The sequence below is a fragment of the Carassius auratus genome, unplaced genomic scaffold (assembly GCF_003368295.1).
Source record: "Carassius auratus strain Wakin unplaced genomic scaffold, ASM336829v1 scaf_tig00021243, whole genome shotgun sequence".
In the NCBI taxonomy this organism is placed as follows: domain Eukaryota; kingdom Metazoa; phylum Chordata; class Actinopteri; order Cypriniformes; family Cyprinidae; genus Carassius; species Carassius auratus.
Genome location: NW_020525093.1, coordinates 51,035 through 72,440, shown reverse-complemented (window position 1 = coordinate 72,440; position 21,406 = coordinate 51,035). Strand labels below are relative to the sequence as shown.

Here is a 21,406-nt window from a genome sequence, read left to right as displayed (position 1 = left end):
GGGAGTCTATGTAGGTTTGGTTCTTGCTCAAGGGTCTCAACTCAGTCATGAGATTGAGGGTGGAAGAGAGCACTGGTCATTCATTCCACCCACCTACAATCCCTGCCAGTACCGAGACTTAAACCCGCAACCTTTGGGTTAGAAGTCTGACTCTCTAACCATAAGATCACAACTGCCCCCCAATTCAAACAGAAGAGCTCACTGTGCTATATTTAATGTTTTCTCCATTTAAGAACATGCTGTTTATAACTTTGAGAGTCATAATATCACTATGAAACAAGATTAGTATTGCAGTGACCACTGAGCTTTAATTGTCCAATAAAAAATCTGCCAGAGATATTATTTTCCATTTGGAAAATCTCTGGTAATAAATCTAGGTTTTAATGGTCCTGATATCAAAACTTCTCAAATTAGTTAAGAAAAACTCTTCTCACATGCTTGAGTTTGAACAAAATATTACATACAGTAAGCTCTTTGTTATTCTATAAAAGATTTAAACTAATATGTTATATAACATTATATCCAAACACTGTTACAGTACATGACTTTATTTGACTTTGAAGAGAAAATGGTATGTCCAAAAACAAATGCTGAAACATGCTAAACACAGGAAAGGTCATTATTGTGTATGATATAAGGTGATCAAGTGGTTTCCCAAGTTGTATATGACTTTCTTTTAAAGTAAAAGCTTTTAGTTCTCAGATTTTGTTGGTCTTGCTGTCACTCCTGAAACTGAAAACCAGTGACAGCTGACTTCTTCTCCAAATCCAACCCAAGTTACTCCTATGTGCCAAGTTCCATTAATTTCAAAGATGTTACATTGAAATAAGACTTGACATCAAATTAAACCCTGCAAATAAGCAAGTTCACATAAGAAAACCTACATTTAAACAACAGTACAGCCTACATAAAGCATGGATTGTAAAACTGTTTAAACAATGCAAGTACAAAATCCAAAAGTCTATGAGTATGCTATTTCTTTAACAGCTCAATATTATAAAACAATTGTGTAGAAAATTGTTTTTAGATTAAGTTAAAAATAATAACAACAAAAACACTGCATCTTATAGCAAGCCAAAAAAATTAATGGCAACTTGCTGTCTTTCTATTTCCTCTTGGACAGAGTTACATTACCATAAACCAAGCAGATTTACATGACCAAATCAAGCTGCACAGTTCTGCTGACTGTTCAGTAACAACACTATATAAATGGCACCCTCTGATTGAAGCACAGTGGCCCATCGAAGGTAGGCAAGATACTTGTTTGTAGTTTCAGAAAACTAAAATTATTGTCTATTTCTGAAATTATATATTAACATATGTAGTATAAACCATGTAGAGAAAAACATCATGCAATACTCTTTTTGTTGTTTATTTGTTTACCATTGTTATTTTCAGAATCCTGAACGTGACAGCTGTTATTTCTCTCTGAGCACTGTACCAGGTACAAAAGGTTAACAAAAAGGTTAACAAAAGATTCAAAGTTTTTCACTTGCAAAAAATGATGATGAAAATGCATGTAATCTTTTGGGAAGTTTGATAATTGGAATTAATACATGAATAAACATTTTCATGCCCAATAAATTAATTTAGACTCATAGCTAAAAGTAGTAAAAGGTTAGGCCAAAAAATAAAATGAAACTTTCAATTAAAGTTAACGAGTGAATCAAATTAAGTCTATCAGCATTGTGATGTCAGTTCTGCTCCACAGTTGAAGTGCCATCATGGGAGATGGTGAAATGGAGTGTTTCGGCCCGGCGGCCATTTACCTCCGGAAGCCAGAAAGAGAGAGAATTGAGGCTCAGAACACCCCCTTTGATGCCAAAACGGCATTCTTTGTGGTAGATGCAGATGAGATGTACCTGAAGGGTACTCTTGTTAGTAAAGAGGGTGGCAAAGCTACTGTCAAAACTCACAGTGGGAAAGTAAGCATCATGGATAAAAATGTTTTTTATATGTTACTGTGTTTTAGTCTCCAGTAAAATATTGTACAAATAGGTGTACAAAAAGTTTCATCTTTCTTCTGATTACTGATCAATTTTCATTACAGACTGTCACGGTAAAAGAAGATGAAATCTTCCCCATGAATCCTCCCAAGTTTGACAAAATTGAGGACATGGCCATGATGACCCACCTCAATGAGCCTGCTGTGCTTTTTAACCTCAAAGAGCGTTACGCAGCATGGATGATCTATGTAGGTCTAAGTCAATCATGTTTTATTCCTGGTATGGGGCGGCAGCATTGTAAAACTGGACTATCTCTGTTTCAGACCTACTCTGGCTTGTTCTGCGTCACTGTCAATCCCTACAAGTGGCTCCCAGTGTACGACACAGTTGTTGTGGGTGGATACAGAGGTAAAAAGAGGATTGAAGCCCCACCTCACATCTTCTCCATCTCTGACAACGCCTACCAGTTCATGCTCACTGGTAAGTGGACTCTGGAAGTCTGTCAATACGTGAGGGTTAAAAAGACAAACCTTAGACTAAAAGAAAAATGCACTTCAAAATAAATACTATGAAATAGTAGTGAATAATTCACTGTCTATAAATTGTGACAATGTTAACATACAGATAAGTTGAATGCAAACAGTATGTATGCCATTTTGTTTAATTTACTGAGCAAAAAATGTTAGCTGAGTTTGTATAAAAGAGGACTGCATCATTTTTTGCTAGTAAACCAGGTTTTCAACTGATGCAAATCCTTTCTTAAATTTCCAGAATATATTAATTTAGTTATTTCTTTATAGGAACCATTATTTTGCATTATTCAGTAAATATGCCTTTATTTTTATAGTGCTTTATGCATTACAGATTGTTTAAAAGTAGCTTGACAGAGTTAACCAGGAATAATGCAGAATCAATTTTAATCAAGCTAATATATCAAGACAATTACAATTCTGCTGTAAAACAGCTCTTACTGCATAAAAGTTGTAACAAACTTTTTCTATATTAACTTACAAGAATAAATAAAAAGTAAAAGGTTAAGCATATAGCCTATAGATGTATAGACAAATTCAAGGAAAACTAAAATAATAAATGAGTTAAGTAAAAATTAGGGCTGCACCCTAATAGTCTATTAACTGTTAGTCAATGAGAAGAGGCTTGTTTGACCAATATTTTATTAGTTGCAGAAAGAAAATTTACAGCAGGTGGTGAGGTCACACAGTCCGTTCATTAACAGCTGGTCTATTTGGCAATCTAGTACATTGGGCAGGACATCCAAATGCTCACCTATCATTCATTGACCTCCAATATGGCTTGTCATCTGAAATGGAGCCTGGTTTCTCCCAAGGTTTTTTTCTCCATTCTGTCACCGATGGAGTTTCGGTTCCTTGCCGCTGTCGCCTCTGGCTTGCTTAGTTGGGGTCACTTCATCTACAGCGATATCATTGACTTGATTGCAAATAAATGCACAGACACTATTTAACTGAACAGAGATGACATCACTGAATTCAATGATGAACTGCCTTTAACTATCATTCTGCATTATTGAGACACTGTTTTCCAAATGAATGTTGTTCAGTGCTTTGACGCAATGTATTTTGTTTAAAGCACTATATAAATAAAGGTGATTGATTGATTGATTGAAATATGTTAGACGCAGCAACTTTACATGGCCGATCAATCTAACATTAAACTAGAGAAATTAGCGTTTTTAAAGTGCTCACTGCAGGACAGATGGAGGTGCCGGTGCATTCATTTGCTCTTAAAATACTCCTTCATTTTTGGTCATACAGATAAAAGACTCTACCCTGATTTGTGTGCACTCAAAATAACAAAACATTGGACTTTCCTAAAATAACGAAAGCAAACAGGATGCGCTTTCTACCGTCTTGGTCTCTGTGCACCTGAGCACATCAGAATTATTATTTTTTTAACAGAAACTTTGTGTATACTTCATAATTAAACTCTATATAATTAAAATGGAAAACAAGTATTCCCAGATAATGTAATCCATATTAAACATGCCTCCACTACTGCAGAGATGACAAGTCATTGTTGCCAAATTCATCCCTTAAACTGAAAGGAAAGAAAGCAATTGTTTATCAGTAAATTATTAAAATGTTAATGCAGCTTCCTTACTGTTTTTCTCTGGAACATTCTTGATCATTACTTCTGCTGGTGTGCTGTGCTAAGCTTTGTGTGTGTGCTTGAGTGCTTATTAGGCAATTTAAGAAATTAAAGGCTTGTTATTATGATTTAAATGGTTTATTAATAAATGTGTGATTAATCAACTAATGCTTAAAAATGAATGACTACTAGTTGACCAGAAAAATCTAAAACCTAAAATTTAGTCCAGGACAAAAAAAAAAAAAAAAAAAAAAAAAAAAACTTTACAAACACTTACTTTCAAGTTAAAATAGAGTGCAGCTTGTTCTGCAAACCCTGTTAACATCCCACGGTCTAATTTCAGATCGTGAAAACCAGTCTGTCCTGATTACGTGAGTGAATTTTGCTCTGATGAAATAAGCTAAAGCTTTTTAATTATTTGCATAAATTAATTGAAAATGTATGACTAAAAGAAGATCTTGTTTCAATCTCCAGTGGAGAATCTGGTGCAGGAAAGACTGTGAACACAAAACGTGTCATTCAGTACTTTGCAACTGTTGGTGCAATGTCTGGACCGAAGAAGCCAGAGCCAGTCCCTGGAAAAATGCAGGTTAGTAAATACATATTCTAGACAGAGTTATTGATCACAGTATTTGAGCTTCATCTCACATCTACTATCTGCTGCCCTACAATTACATTAGGGATCACTGGAGGACCAGATTGTGGCAGCCAACCCTCTGCTGGAGGCTTATGGTAATGCCAAGACTGTGAGGAATGACAACTCCTCTCGTTTTGTAAGTTGCACTTATGAATCATTTCAGCATTGTCAAACATCAGTCAGACTTTCAAAACTGCCAAAGAGTTGAGCTTTTGTAAATGATTTCAATCTCTTTAGGGTAAATTCATCAGGATTCACTTTGGCACCACTGGAAAACTGGCCTCAGCTGATATTGAAACTTGTGAGTCAACACTGTTTTAAGACAAATATTTTTATTTGGAGACAAGTGGATTAATCCATTGAACTCTGTGTCTTTTTTCCTCACTTTTTACAGATCTGCTGGAAAAGTCGAGAGTGACATTCCAGCTGTCAGCTGAGAGGAGTTATCACATCTTCTACCAGCTCATGACTGGACACAAGCCAGAGCTGCTCGGTGAGAAATCTACAGGATTGTGTGTTTCAGTTATTTCCTAGTTTGAGAGCACTGTTAACATGCTGCACATCAACTCTTTATAGAGGCCTTGCTCATCACCACCAACCCTTACGACTATCCAATGATAAGTCAGGGGGAAATCACTGTCAAGAGCATCAATGATGTGGAGGAGTTCATTGCTACAGATGTATGTGGACAACTCTGTTTTTATTAGTAGTAGTAGAGGTATTTTCAGATTACAAGCAATGTATCTGGTATGAAATCAAAAAGAAGAACAATAGCATGAACTGGTGTAAATACTGCATGCATGAAATATAAACTGCATATTAATGCATTATGTTTTATTTGGTCTGTGTAAAAAAAAGACTGCCATTGACATTCTGGGCTTCAGTGCTGATGAGAAAATCAGCATCTACAAGCTGACAGGTGCTGTGATGCATCATGGGAACATGAAGTTCAAACAGAAGCAGAGAGAGGAGCAAGCTGAACCTGACGGCACTGAAGGTAGGGGGTATCAATAACACAAGCATGCAAACAATGACGTAATCAGTGACTACATTAGTGAAAGTAATGCATAAAACTGTTTTTCCTCAGTGGCCGATAAAATCGCTTACCTCTTGGGCATCAACTCCGCTGACATGCTGAAAGCTCTGTGCTTCCCCAGAGTGAAGGTTGGAAATGAGATGGTGACCAAAGGCCAGACAGTACCACAGGTGATCACTTATCTTCTCAATAGATGAAAAAACATATAAATGTCCCATAGACATTCAGAATACATTTATAAAAAAAAAAAAAAAAAAAAAGTCTAATATTAATTACACTGACCTTCGAATTTCTCAGGTGAACAACGCAGTCTCGGCTCTTTGCAAGTCTATCTATGAGAAAATGTTCCTGTGGATGGTCGTCCGTATCAATGAGATGCTGGACACAAAGCAGCCTAGACAGTTCTTCATTGGTGTGCTGGACATTGCTGGATTTGAGATCTTTGATGTGAGCATCAGTTATTAATGTCTCTGTAAGAATCACAATACAAAAGATAGCAGTCAGCAGTAAGAACTTCCTTCTGTATGATTATCAGTTCAACAGCTTGGAGCAGCTTTGCATCAACTTCACAAATGAAAAACTGCAACAGTTCTTTAACCACCACATGTTTGTTCTGGAGCAAGAGGAGTACAAGAAAGAAGGCATTGATTGGGAGTTCATTGACTTTGGTATGGACTTGGCTGCCTGCATTGAGCTCATTGAGAAGGTAAGAGGATATTCGGTAAATATTTTTTTTTTTTTACTCCAATTGGGACTGTACTTGAGTGTGAACATTTCTTCAACAGCCAATGGGCATCTTCTCCATCCTTGAAGAGGAGTGCATGTTCCCCAAGGCAACAGACACAAGCTTCAAAAACAAGCTGCATGATCAACATCTGGGCAAAACTGCAGCCTTCCAGAAGCCCAAGCCTGCCAAAGGTAAGGCCGAGGCCCACTTCTCTCTGGTGCACTACGCCGGCACTGTGGACTACAACATTGTCGGCTGGTTGGACAAGAACAAGGATCCATTGAATGACTCTGTCGTGCAACTTTACCAAAAGTCATCGCTCAAAGTACTGGCCTTCCTGTATGTTGCTCATGGAGCAGCTGATGGTATGAACATCTGTATTTCTTGAATTATTCCATATAAATTTTAATAACATGCAAAACAGAGAAAATATTCTTAACTTCATAAAAACATTAAGTATATCTATGCAAGATGATGGCAGAGTAGTTAATATCTTTCAATATCAGACATCAATCTATTGAACAGGTCAATATAAAGCAGCATAAATAATTTGAATACATTAAAACATTAATAATTTATTTATTTGACATAAAACAGCTGAGGGCGGTGGTGGAAAGAAAGGCAAGAAGAAGGGTGGTTCCTTCCAAACTGTGTCTGCACTTTTTAGGGTAAACATAATTCGGTAGCACTTTATTTTACAGTCCTGTTCCTCATGTACATACTATGTACTTATTATAGTAAATACAATAACTATGTAATAACTAGGTACTAACCCTGAACCTAACCCTAAACCTAACCCTACCCCACGTAGTTACCTTGCGTTACCAGAACTTTCTTAGATAAATACACTGTAAGTACACTATAAGTACATGTTAGTACACGTACTGTAAAATAAAGTGCAACCCATAATTCTCTCTTTTAATGAATGACGTTAACATCTTCTCCATTAAAGACTGAATTATTCTCAAACATTTCCACAGGAGAACTTGGGTAAGCTGATGACTAACCTGAGGAGCACTCACCCTCACTTTGTGCGCTGCTTGATTCCTAATGAGTCTAAGACTCCAGGTAAACTTGATCCCCAAAGAATCAAATGCATCCCACTTTTAAAATACTTCTGAAACATTAAGAACATTTGCATTGCAGGACTGATGGAGAACTTCCTGGTTATCCACCAGCTCAGGTGTAATGGTGTGCTGGAGGGTATCAGAATCTGCAGGAAGGGTTTCCCCAGCAGAATTCTATATGGTGACTTCAAGCAGAGGTTTTAATCACACCTTTTTGAATCTATTAATTAGAGATATTACACCACCTAATCTTAACCATATATAAACATTTTGGCCTCACCAAAAAAAAAATTAATCTTACCTTAATGGCCTCTAGGTACAAAGTATTAAATGCTAGTGTCATCCCTGAGGGACAGTTCATTGACAACAAAAAGGCTTCAGAGAAACTCTTGGGCTCTATTGATGTTGACCACACCCAATACAAATTTGGACACACCAAGGTGAGCTCCTCAGTTAATTTATTACATGGCCAAAACCAAGAGGACTCTAACCAAAATTAAAGGCATGACAATTTCCATAATTCCATTTAAATTAAATCTTAATGCTGTACTACACATCATATATAAACAATCTGGTGTAGACAAATCTTCCTGAAGCTATTCAGTAGGGGTTCAGGTCATGTTATTCCACACCAGTCAGCAAAACAATTCTATATGGAACCCCTTGGGAAATTATTATGCCTCCTCAAACTGAAAGCAAAGAATTCCCTTAACTGTCTGTTCTATACAATTTAATTCAAACTTTATTATAATGGGTGATATAATGTAACCGAGGTCTCTGTCACTGTACCACTAATATCTTTTTATTATTCTTGTAGGTGTTCTTCAAAGCTGGTCTGTTGGGTACTCTTGAGGAGATGAGAGATGAGAAACTAGCAGAGCTGGTTACCATGACTCAGGCTTTGTGCCGTGGATACGTCATGAGGAAGGAGTTTGTCAAAATGATGCAGAGAAGGTAGGAGGAGAGGGGAGGAAGATGAACTTACAAAACTGTTTGTAATACAACGATTAAAACACAACAATGATAATGACTGATTTACGTATTATAATTTACACAGAGAATCAATTTATTCCATCCAATACAACATCCGCTCATTCATGAATGTCAAACATTGGCCATGGATGAAGCTCTACTTCAAGATCAAGCCTCTTCTGAAGAGTGCAGAGACTGAGAAAGAAATGGCAGCAATGAAGGAGAACTATGAAAAAATGAAGGAGGATCTGGCAAAGGCATTAGCTAAAAAGAAGGAGCTCGAGGAGAAAATGGTGTCACTTCTTCAGGAGAAAAATGACCTTCAGCTGCAAGTAACAGCTGTGAGTATTTCAGCTCTTACTGATCCTAATATGATCATATGCCTATGAACATAAATCATTAACTTAATCCATGTCAATGAACAGGAATCTGAAAACCTCTCTGATGCTGAGGAGAGATGTGAAGGTCTCATCAAAAGCAAGATCCAGCTTGAGGCCAAACTCAAAGAGACAAACGAGAGATTGGAGGATGAGGAAGAAATCAATGCTGAACTGACTGCCAAGAAGAGGAAACTGGAGGATGAATGCTCCGAGCTGAAGAAAGACATCGATGACCTGGAGCTCACCTTGGCAAAAGTGGAGAAGGAGAAACATGCTACAGAAAATAAGGTCAATATTCTTGTCAAATTTTGTTCACACTTCTGAGTTAAGACTGCAGAAAAAGAAGCCAATAAACAATGCATCCATCTAGGTGAAAAACCTTACAGAGGAGATGGCCTCTCAGGATGAGAGCATAGCCAAGCTGACCAAAGAGAAGAAAGCCCTCCAAGAGGCACACCAGCAGACTCTTGATGACCTTCAGGCAGAGGAAGACAAAGTCAACACTCTGACTAAAGCTAAGACAAAGCTTGAGCAGCAAGTAGACGATGTAAGACGTTTGACATAGAAATAAGGCCATCAATCAAAGCATAATTAATTGTTATTATATACCAGATTGTATTGTTCTGGTCACAATAGCTTGAGGGCTCACTGGAACAAGAGAAGAAGCTCCGTATGGACCTTGAGAGAGCCAAGAGGAAGCTTGAGGGTGATCTGAAACTGGCCCAGGAGTCCATAATGGACCTGGAGAATGAAAAACAGCAATCAGATGAGAAGATCAAAAAGTGAGCAGACAAAATATTTGAACTTTACAAAATTATACAAAATAATATTTGGCAAGTTCTGCAAAACACTACTTTCAAAACAGGAAGGACTTTGAGATAAGTCAACTTCTCAGCAAGATTGAGGATGAACAGTCTTTGGGAGCACAGCTTCAGAAGAAGATCAAAGAACTTCAGGTAATGCTGACCATAATCTTTTATATGTGAAACTGTAGGTTTCCAACTGTAAGTTGTTGGATAGCTGGGCATTATACATTTCATTAAATTACATTACAGTACAATTATAAATTTCGCAAAGTGTATTTCTTTCCCTCAACTAGGCCCGTATCGAGGAGCTGGAAGAGGAAATAGAGGCAGAGCGAGCTGCTCGTGCTAAAGTGGAGAAGCAGAGAGCTGATCTCTCCAGGGAACTTGAAGAGATCAGCGAGAGGCTTGAGGAAGCTGGTGGTGCTACTGCTGCCCAGATTGAAATGAACAAGAAGCGTGAAGCTGAATTCCAGAAGTTGCGTCGTGATCTGGAGGAGTCCACCTTGCAGCATGAAGCTACAGCTGCAGCTCTCCGAAAGAAGCAGGCAGACAGTGTAGCTGAACTCGGAGAACAGATCGACAACCTTCAGCGGGTCAAGCAGAAGCTGGAGAAGGAGAAGAGTGAATACAAGATGGAGATTGATGACTTGACAAGCAACATGGAGGCTGTGGCTAAAGCAAAGGTAATGTCATTAGAGAATCATTAAATATAAAAGCATCTTTACAAACATCTGTTTTTAAATCCTGTACCTTTTAAGGCGAATTTAGAGAAGATGTGTCGTACCCTGGAAGACCAGCTGAGTGAAATCAAGACCAAGAGTGATGAAAATGTTCGTCAGCTGAATGACATGAATGCACAACGTGCAAGACTTCAGACTGAAAATGGTAAGGCATGGCAAATAAGGTACATGTCAAAACCTTAATGCATTAAAAAATTTATCTGTTATTAAATTTCATAGTAATATTTCTAACGTGATTTCAAGGTGAATTTAGCCGCCAACTGGAAGAGAAAGAAGCACTTGTTTCACAGCTAACTAGAGGAAAACAGGCTTATACACAGCAAATTGAGGAACTCAAAAGGCATATTGAGGAAGAAGTCAAGGTAGAGTAATACAAAATTAATGAGTTGATAAATTTGAAAAATTAAGTTTCAACAATCTAAATAATTGTTAAGACTGAACTATTGGAAATCCAAAAATATGCTGCTTTACAGGCCAAGAACGCTCTGGCCCATGCGGTTCAGTCTGCCCGTCATGACTGCGACTTGCTCAGAGAGCAGTATGAGGAGGAGCAAGAGGCCAAAGCTGAACTCCAGCGGGGAATGTCTAAGGCCAACAGTGAGGTGGCCCAATGGAGAACCAAATATGAGACTGATGCCATCCAGCGGACCGAGGAGCTTGAGGAATCCAAGTAAATACAATAAACAATGTCTTCAGGACCCTACATTTGTCACAAATGTTGGTAAGATTTCATCGTTTAATACAACTTTCTTCAGGAAAAAGCTTGCCCAGCGTCTGCAGGATGCTGAAGAATCCATTGAGGCAGTGAACTCCAAGTGTGCCTCTCTGGAAAAGACCAAACAGAGACTGCAGGGTGAAGTAGAGGACCTCATGATTGATGTTGAGAGGGCAAATTCATTGGCTGCCAACCTTGACAAGAAACAGAGAAACTTTGACAAGGTGAGAAGGATGTGAATAAACTTTATATCTAAAGCTTGCGCCATGCACTTGGCTAATTAACAATGACTTACTTTTTCTTCAGGTCCTAGCAGAATGGAAGCAGAAGTATGAGGAAAGCCAGGCTGAACTTGAAGGAGCTCAGAAAGAAGCTCGTTCTCTCAGCACTGAGCTTTTCAAAATGAAGAACTCCTATGAGGAAGCTCTTGACCACCTCGAAACCCTGAAGAGGGAGAACAAGAATCTACAACGTAAATGCCAATTTTATAGTTCACAAAGCATTCATAAAACATGTGTTTAAATAGAAAGTTTTACTATTCCCCTTTTTTAAACCCTTTAGAGGAGATTTCTGACCTCACCGAGCAGCTTGGAGAGACTGGAAAGAGCATTCATGAGTTAGAGAAAGCCAAGAAGACAGTGGAGTCTGAGAAAACAGAGATCCAGACTGCACTAGAAGAAGCCGAGGTGCTATTCCTTCTCTACAATATTCAAATTGTTATACTATTGCTTTGAATAACATTAGATATTGAACATGTAATGGTCCATCCCTTATAAATGTTGTCCTTTTTCCTTATAGGGCACCCTGGAGCATGAAGAGTCCAAGATTCTTCGAGTACAGCTGGAGCTGAACCAGGTGAAGAGTGAGATTGACAGGAAGCTTGCTGAGAAGGATGAGGAGATGGAACAGATCAAGAGGAACAGCCAAAGAGTGATTGATTCCATGCAGAGCACTCTGGACTCTGAGGTTAGGAGCAGAAATGATGCCCTGAGAGTCAAAAAGAAGATGGAGGGAGATCTGAATGAGATGGAGGTCCAGCTGAGTCATGCCAACCGCCAGGCTGCTGAGGCCCAGAAACAGCTCAGGAATGTCCAAGGACAACTCAAGGTATAGTTCTGTAGAATGAGGAACTGCAACACATATATAACATGTTTAATAATATGATACACAAATTAAACTAAACATGACATGTAACTAATAAAGAAAGAACATTTCCACAGGATGCCCAACTGCACCTTGATGAAGCTGTCAGAGGACAGGAGGACATGAAGGAGCAGGTGGCCATGGTGGAGCGCAGGAATAACCTGATGCAAGCAGAAATTGAGGAGCTGAGAGCTGCACTGGAGCAAACAGAGAGAGGACGCAAAGTGGCAGAACAGGAGCTGGTGGATGCCAGTGAGCGTGTGGGACTGCTGCACTCACAAGTACAGAAAAACTATACTCAGGGTTACACGATAACACATCATTAGTTAAATGTACACTAAACTACCTGCTGAAATCCCACAGAATACAAGTCTTATTAACACCAAGAAGAAGCTTGAGGCTGATCTGGTCCAGGTTCAAGGTGAGGTGGACGATGCAGTTCAGGAGGCCAGAAATGCAGAGGAGAAAGCCAAGAAGGCCATCACTGATGTGAGCGCTTACATTCTGTTGCTCTGTTCTAAATTAAAACGTTTTTTAACTTTGTCTGCATGTGGTCACAAAGGGAACCTTCATTTCTGTCTATATTGGCTAGTTAATTTCAATTGGCTTATATTTCAGGCTGCCATGATGGCTGAGGAGCTGAAGAAGGAGCAGGACACCAGTGCTCACCTGGAGAGGATGAAGAAGAACCTGGAGGTGACTGTCAAAGACCTGCAGCACCGTCTGGATGAAGCTGAGAGTCTGGCCATGAAGGGTGGAAAGAAACAGCTCCAGAAACTGGAGTCCAGGGTAAATTACAAGCTGAACACAGTCTTAGATGAACTGGCTATGGTAGAGATTTGACAGGTGACATCAATCTCTCTCTACTGAAGGTGCGTGAGTTGGAGGCTGAAGTTGAAGCTGAACAGAGACGTGGTGCAGATGCTGTGAAAGGAGTGCGCAAATATGAAAGGAGAGCGAAGGAGCTCACCTACCAGGTAAAATTACACAGGATTTAGAAACTTACATTTCATTATAATTTACATAGGTAAACTAAGACCATCAACAATACTTTTACCCAAAGACTGAGGAAGACAAGAAGAACGTGAATCGTCTCCAGAATCTGGTAGACAAGCTGCAGCTGAAAGTGAAGGCCTACAAGCGCCAGGCTGAAGAAGCTGTAAGTCTATGTCACATGTCTTAAGTGTGTGGTTTTGATATTCTATATTCAATAGACAATACATTCAGTGCCAGGAGTGCAATGCTCTGAAAGGGGTTGGATATCTGGTGTCATCCTTACAGGAGGAGCAGGCCAACACTCACCTGTCCAGGTACAGGAAGGTGCAGCATGAGCTGGAGGAGGCTCAGGAGCGCGCTGACATCGCTGAGTCCCAGGTCAACAAGCTGAGAGCCAAGAGCCGCGACGCTGGGAAGGTATTATAAAGCTTAATATATGTATAAATCTATAATTAATGTTTTGGATTAAAAATAAAACAGCACATTTCATTTTTCTTTTCTGCTACTGAAGACCAAGGATGAAGAATGAAAATAAAGTATCACACCACGTCACACTACAAGCAAGCATATAATATTACTTACTTGTGCTGTGTCTTAAATGTCCATTAAATATATGTATTCAAGTCGCTCTCTGTTTTTGTTATTGTAGTTCAACTGGCAGATCATGGAGCCAACAATGCCATGATCACAGGTTTAATTATCAGTGAATGCATGAACTAATAATAAATTCCATTAATGTAAAGTAGGTCTAAGTTTGTAATCAATGTACAGGTGTTAATATATTTTCAAACAAATACCTCAACATAACAATTCTGTTAAAATACAAAACAGACATTAAATGTAATTCTGTTACATGCTGTAATACAACATACACATTCATATCTTTTCACTTTATTGACAAATAACAACATTCAGAAATTATATGTACAGGACATTATCAGTATTTAAACTACCTAACACACATAATTTTGTGTGAAAGGCATGAATTATAATTTCATTGGCTGCTTTTCATTCATCTTTTTCATTCATCAACCAAGAATATGAACTGTGTATGATAAAGTTACAAATCTTGCAATGGTAAAAGCCATGGCTCATTGCATAGTACACACTAGCAATATCTGTCTTTCGGGAAGAACTTTATGAATTTTGAAATGATCTGTAAAATAGATGTATATTTTCTCCATTCTAACACCCTAAATCAAACCATATTACCGTAAATATTTTTTTGTTTGTTTTAATGTTGGTTCACAATTCACAAATTCTTACTTTGACGTGTGGTGTGTGTAGTTACAATTTATTTTTACCTTAAAGGAACACTTCACTTTAAAAAAATAAAATAGGCTCATTTTCCAACTCTCTTAGAGTTAAACAGTTGAGTTTTACCATTTTCCAATCTATTTAGACAATCTTTAGGTCTGGTGGTAGCACTTTTAGCTTAGCTTAGCACAGATCATTGAATTTGTTCATTTTTGAGCGCGATGCTTACATTCTAATAAGATTCAACGATCTGTGCTAATCTAAGCTAAAAGAGCTACCACCAGAAACAGAGATTGGCTGAATGGATTTGAAAACAGTAAAACTAAACTATTTAACTATAGGGAAGTTGGAAAATGAGCCTTTATCCAAAAAAAGTTGAGTGTTGTTAAGATGTATAGCAGATTGTCATCACTCAATGGCTGGATGTCTAAGAGGTGCTCGCAGAATAACATAGGTTTCATAGACAATTGGACGAGCTTTTGGGGCAGACCTGACCTGTTGAAAAGAGATGGTCTTCATCCCTTCTGGGGTGGCGCCACTCTTCTCTCTAGAAATATGACACATAGTCTTAGTGTTTATACTTGACTAACTGGGGCCCAGGTCAGGAAGCAGACAGACTGGCTAAACCGACCGTCTGCTAGCTGCCTCCCGTCACAGAGGTCAGTTAATTCTCAGCACATAGAGACTCTTTCACCTAGATATCACAATATAGAGACTGTCTGTTAAGAGTAACAATTTAATTGAGGTTCAACAAAAAAAATAGATGCAATACGGATAAACAAATGATAAAGCTTGGCTTATTGAATATCAGTTCCCTTTCTACGAAAACACTTTTTGTAAATAATATGATCACTGATGGTGCTTCATATAACATTATCCAGAGAAAAAAATGTTAATGATAAATCCCCTGTGATGTTTGTATTGGCTACTGTATACAGGCCACCAGGGCACCATAAAGACTTTATTAAAGGGGGGGTGAAATCCTCGTTTTCACTCAATATCCTGTTAATCTTGAGTACCTATAGAGTAGTACTGCATCCTTCATAACTCCAAAAAGTCTTTAGTTTTATTATATTCATAAGAGAAAGATCGGCTGGAGGCATGACGTGTGGGCAGAGCTAAAGAATCACGAGCACCAGTAGGCTTTTGCGTTGAGAGCATCTGTGACATTACCGTGAGGAAAAAAACATCCAAAACAAACCATGGCTTACAGTCAGATTCAGACGTTTATTTATGATCCAGAATCAGATCCCGAGGCTGAAACTGAACGAGAGCAGCAGCAGCAACGACTCGCTCCGAGCGGGGCTCGAACCCGGGTCTCCGGCATGGGAGGAGACGCACTAACAAGGAGGCAGAGATATTTTAAGCAGTTTTACTCACCGCCTGAGGTTCCAACACACGATCGTGACCCTTTTTCGTTGGGATTGCATCATCCTTAAGAAATAAACGATACGCAAATCCGTCTTCAATTTGTTTGTAAAACAAGCATCTTCGAAATGCAGGGAACAAACAAAAACACTTGCACAACTCCGTTGATGCTCTGTAAAAATAAACTCCATCCACTGGTCCCTTAATGCTGTTTTTTTTTTTTTTTTGGTAATCTGTGCAGGGTTGTCTTGCCCTGGCAACCAAAAACACACTTCTTTTGTGACTTTTCGCGACACTCTCGCTCTGATCCGTGAATCGCTCTGATCAGTGAAATGTCTGTGCTCAGCCTCGCTATACAGGAGCGCACGCTCTTCCGGGAGAAGTGCCCTTAGGACCCATATAAGGAAATTCCCTTCCATCTAACGTCACACAGAGCCATACTCGAAAAAAACTTTCCGAAACTTGTTACTTACCGGAAGGAGTATTTTGGGAACAAAAATATTCCTTCAAACGTACAACTTAATTTTTGAAACTTTGTCCATGTTTAGCATGGGAATCCAACTCTTTAACAGTGTAAAAAACTCAGTATGCATGAAATAGCATTTCACCCCCCCTTTAAAGAGTTCGGTTATTTTACCTCCGAGTTAGTTCTGGCTGCAGATAAAGTTTTAATAGTTGGTGATTTTACTATCCATGTTGATAATGAAAAAGATGCATTGGGATCAATCAATCAATCAATCAATCACCTTTATTTATATAGTGCTTTAAACAAAATACATTGCGTCAAAGCACTGAACAACATTCATTTGGAAAACAGTGTGTCAATAATGCAAAATGATAGTTAAAGGCAGTTCATCATTGAATTCAGTTATGTCATCTCTGTTCAGTTTAAATAGTGTCTGTGCATTTATTTGCAATCAAGTCAATGATATCGCTGTAGATGAAGTGACCCCAACTAAGCAAGCCAGAGGCGACAGCGGCAAGGAACCGAAACTCCATCGGTGACAGAATGGAGAAAAAAACCTTGGGAGAAACCAGGCTCAGTTGGGGGGCCAGTTCTCCTCTGACCAGACGAAACCAGTAGTTCAATTCCAGGCTGCAGCAAAGTCAGATTGTGAAGAAAAAACATCTGTTTCCTGTGGTCTTGTCCTGGTGGTCCTCTGAGACAAGGTCTTTACAGGGGATCTGTATCTGGGGCTCTAGTTGTCCTGGTCTCCGCTGTCTTTCAGGGCAGTAGAGGTCCTTTCTAGGTGCTGATCCACCATCTGGTCTGGATACGTACTGGATCCGGGTGACTGCAGTGACCCTCTGATCTGGATACAGACTGGATCTGGTGGCCAAGGGGACCTCGGAATAAGACAGAAATAGACTAATATTAGCGTAGATGCCATTCTTCTAATGATGTAGAAAGTACGGTGTTATGTGAAGTGTTTCCGGTTCCGGTTTACCTAATTAATGCAGCCTAAAAATCCTTTAACGGATTTGGATATTAAAAGCATATTAGTATGTTATGTGTATGCCAGGTTAAAGAGATGGGTCTTTAATCTTAGCAAGGGATCAGCATTTATAGACACTCTGAACTCTATTGGGGTTAGACAACACGTTTCAGGACCAACTCATTGTCGAAATCATACTCTAGATTTAATACTGACACATGGAATTGATTTTGATAGGGTTGAAATTATGCAGCCAAGTGATGATATCTCAGATCATTATTTAGTTCTGTGCAAACTTCATATAGCCAAAATTGTAAATTCTACGTTTTGTTACAAGTATGGTAGATCACTTCTACCACAAAAGACTGCTTTTTAAGTCATCTTCCTGATGTATCCAAATTCCTTAGTATATCCAAAACCTCAGAACAACTTAATGATTTAACAGAAACTATGGACTCTCTCTTTTCTAGCATTTTAAATACAGTTGCTCCTTTACACTTAAGGAAGGTTAAGGAAACCAGTATGACACCATGGTATAATGAGCATTACTCGCACCCTAAAGAGAGCAGCCGAAAAATGGAGCACAGCTGGACGAAAACCAAACTAGAGGTATTTCCTATTGCTTGGCGGGAAAGTAACCTATCCTACAGAAAATCATTAAAAACTGCTATATCCGATTACTTTTCTTCTCTTTTAGAAGAAAACAAACATAACCCCAGGTATTTATTCAATACAGTGGCTAAATTAACGGGGAAAAAAAGCCTCAACAAGTTTTGACATTTCCAAACATCACAGCAGTAATGACTTTATGAACTATTTTACTTCTAAAATCGATACTATTAGACATAAAATTGCAACCATTCAGCCGTCAGCTACAGTATCACATCACACAGTGGACTATAGACCCCCTGAGGAACAATTACACTCATTCTCTACTATAGGAGAGGAAAAATTGTATAAACTTGTTAAATCATCTAAACCAACAACATGTATGTTAGACCCTATACCATCTAAGCTCCTAAAAGAGGTGCTTCAAGAAGTCATAGATCCTCTTCTGACTATTAATAATTCCTCATTGTCATTAGGATATGTCCCCAAAACCTTCAAACTGGCTGTTATTAAGCCTCTCATCAAAAAAACGACAACTTGACCCCAAAGAACTAGTTAATTATAGACCAATCTCGAATCTCCCTTTTCTTTCGGGATTTAGACCGTATCATAGTACTGGGACTGCTCTCCTTAGAGTTACAAATGACCTGCTCTTATCATCTGATCGTGGTTGTATCTCTCTATTACTTCTATTGGATCTTAGTGCTGATGATACTCAGCTCTATATTTCTTTGCGGCCTGGTGACACAGACCAATTTGAAAAACTAATGGAATGCATAGTCGATATAAAAAACTGGATGACGAGTAATTTCTTACTGCTAAATTCTGAAAAAACTGAGGTGTTAATTATAGGACCTAAAAACTCTGCTTGTAATAACCTAGAACACTTTCTAAGACTTGATGGTTGCTCTGTCAATTCTTCGTCATCAGTTAGGAACCTAGGTGTGCTATTTGATTGCAATCTTTCCTTAGAAAGCCATGTTTCTAGCATTTATAAAACTGCATTCTTCCATCTCAAAAATATATCTAAATTATGGCCTATGCTCTCAATGTCAAATGCAGAAATGTTAATCCATGCATTTATGACCTCAAGGTTAGATTATTGTAATGCTTTATTGGGTGGTTGTTCTGCACGCTTGGTAAACAAACTACAGCTAGTCCAAAATGCAGCAGCAAGAGTTCTTACTAGAACCAGGAAGTATGACCATATTAGCCAGGTCCTGTCAACACTGCACTGGCTCCTTATCAAACACCGTATAGATTTTAAAGGTCCCGTTTTACGCGCTTTTTTGAAGCTTTGATTGTGTTTACAAAGTGCAATATAACATGTGTTCATGTTTCGCGTGTAAAAAAACACACTATTTTTCACACAATTCACCTATCTGTATACTGCTGTTTTCACTGTCACAAAAACGGGCTGATGACTTCCTTGTTCTATGAAGCCTCTCCTTCAGAAATACGTGACGAGTTCTGATTGGGCCAGTGGTACCTGTGTTGTGATTCGTCAGCAGTTGAGAGCAGGCTGCCCTCCTGGAAACGCGATTGGGCTAGAACACACGTGCTGGAGATGTATTTATAGTCACAGGAGCGTTTTACTGACGAGATGCGCATGAAAACCGCATTCGTTTTTTTGCACAGCCCTAACATCTAGTTAACAAAGCTAAACAGCGTTGCCCTTTGTGTAATAAGTTACAGAAACTGTTAAACGCACCAACTTAAATAATAAAATACACTTACCGGTTGTGGTCCATAAACAACGCCTTCTCCAGACAAAGAGGGAACTGCTCCATCTTTCAAGAATAATCTTTGTGCAAATCCAGCATTAAACTGATTGAGATTGAGAAAGTTGTTCTCAGCAAGCTGTCCTCAGCAAAATGAGCTGCACATAGTTTTACATGTGCATTATAATTTTCGGGAACAGAGTTAAACATAAATTGTAACCATTAATCTCAAAGTACAGCGTTCCTGGGAAGCCCAAACAAAGATGATTGGACTCCAAGATGAAAATAACAGCGTTTCAACAACATGGCGACAAACACAAACAGCTCTTCCTTCTTCTCCGTCGGAGCGCAACAAGACCACGCCCCCTGTTTGTGAATTCATGTGGGCGGTGGTTAGTCAAAAAAACTGTTTTAATGACGTCATTACTGCAGGAACTAGAGGGATGTAGTCCAAACGGGTCGTTTTTTGTACGTTTTTTGTATCTCGCTTGGCATTGAACTTTGAGCTTTAGAATTTTACAGATATTATTTATCCTCTAACAACAACATTACACATTAACTAAAGTTTAAAACATGGAATCACGAAGAAGGGCACCTTTAAAATATTGCTTATTACTTTTAAAGCCCTGAATGGTTTAGTATAAAACTACAGACCTTATTTATGTGAGAGCTTTGAATGATTTCTTTCTTTTGTTCTTTTTGATTAACATTATCAACATAAGAAATGCACGGATCCCAGGGAACTGAGACTGCTTTGTTTGTGGGCTTCAGTTGTGTGCACAGTGAGCACAGAAACCATGTAAGGTTAGCACAGCTTGTGAGTATCTCATTGAGAGGTCTTACCCTTAAATGGCTTAAAATTACTTTAGTGTTTAAACTGATAAGACTTAAAACACGTGAGAATGATAAAACATTCTTGAGGAAGCAGCACTGGCCCGATCGTTCAGACAGTTTTGGGGGCTAAGATGACACATAATGAGGATGAAGTCTAAAAAGGGTTTCAGACTGCCCCTGGTGCAGTGTGTGTAACTGTAATGAAACAAATATATAACCTGATAATAAATATATTACCTGATTCAATTTGATGGCTGAGCCTGTTTCTGATAACACTCAAAGATACTCAAAGCCAACTCTCCTCTAACTGTCAAATGATTAACAGACTAATAGACTACTCAGATTGCCCCCTAGTGGATGGCTAAAGATGTGCTGGCTTGTAAAGTCAAAGTCACCTTTATTTATATAGCGCTTTAAACAAAATACATTGCGTCAAAGCAACTGAACAACATTCATTAGGAAAACAGTGTGTCAATAATGCAGAATGATAGTTAAAGGCAGTTCATCATTGAATTCAGTGATGTCATCTCAGTTCAGTTTAAATAGTGTCTGTGCATTAATTTGCAATCAAGATGAATTGTATTTCATAAGTAGGCTACTGGAGGTTATGCCTCTGAATTGACAGATGTTAGTGGTATGCCCCACAGGTTGAAACCCCCTGCATTAACTAAAGCTCTTTTTACCTAGTGCATTAAAAAAAAATGCTATTTAAAATTTTTGATTAATAAGTGTTCAGTGTTAGTTTTTGTTAAATGACATAGATAACCAACCTTTAAAAAAATTGGAAAGCGTTTCCCACAAAACATAAATGATTAAATCATTACTCAATATTCAAATTTTAGCTAAAATTTCATTTAATTTCACAATATCAGGTTGTTACCAAAGAAATAAA

The 21,406-nt window shown here is 38.5% G+C and overlaps 1 protein-coding gene across 4 annotated transcripts; it reads left to right on the top strand.

Annotated features, from left to right (window-relative positions):
- Window positions 1–1,368: 1,368 nt before the first annotated feature.
- Window positions 1,369–13,916, top strand: LOC113076774 (myosin heavy chain, fast skeletal muscle-like). 4 transcript variants are annotated; one of them, XM_026249468.1, is made up of 40 exons: window positions 1,369–1,444; window positions 1,712–1,925; window positions 2,051–2,194; window positions 2,270–2,426; window positions 4,414–4,441; window positions 4,545–4,659; window positions 4,751–4,843; window positions 4,945–5,008; window positions 5,102–5,200; window positions 5,284–5,387; window positions 5,566–5,704; window positions 5,795–5,913; window positions 6,041–6,190; window positions 6,279–6,449; window positions 6,529–6,835; window positions 7,068–7,138; window positions 7,451–7,538; window positions 7,617–7,734; window positions 7,854–7,977; window positions 8,355–8,491; window positions 8,595–8,850; window positions 8,935–9,177; window positions 9,260–9,436; window positions 9,526–9,671; window positions 9,755–9,845; window positions 9,989–10,378; window positions 10,454–10,580; window positions 10,679–10,797; window positions 10,909–11,105; window positions 11,191–11,374; window positions 11,457–11,622; window positions 11,712–11,836; window positions 11,949–12,257; window positions 12,371–12,574; window positions 12,657–12,782; window positions 12,912–13,082; window positions 13,166–13,270; window positions 13,357–13,452; window positions 13,575–13,706; window positions 13,801–13,818. In XM_026249468.1, exons 2-40 carry the CDS (start codon window positions 1,725–1,727, stop codon window positions 13,816–13,818), a joined length of 5,811 nt encoding a protein of 1,936 aa, XP_026105253.1. In that variant the 5' UTR covers window positions 1,369–1,444; window positions 1,712–1,724. The 4 variants fall into 4 exon arrangements, with proteins under 4 accessions (XP_026105253.1, XP_026105255.1, XP_026105256.1 ...); XM_026249470.1 differs by having other exon boundaries at window positions 1,391–1,453; XM_026249471.1 differs by having other exon boundaries at window positions 1,409–1,444; window positions 1,699–1,925.
- Window positions 13,917–21,406: the final 7,490 nt, after the last annotated feature.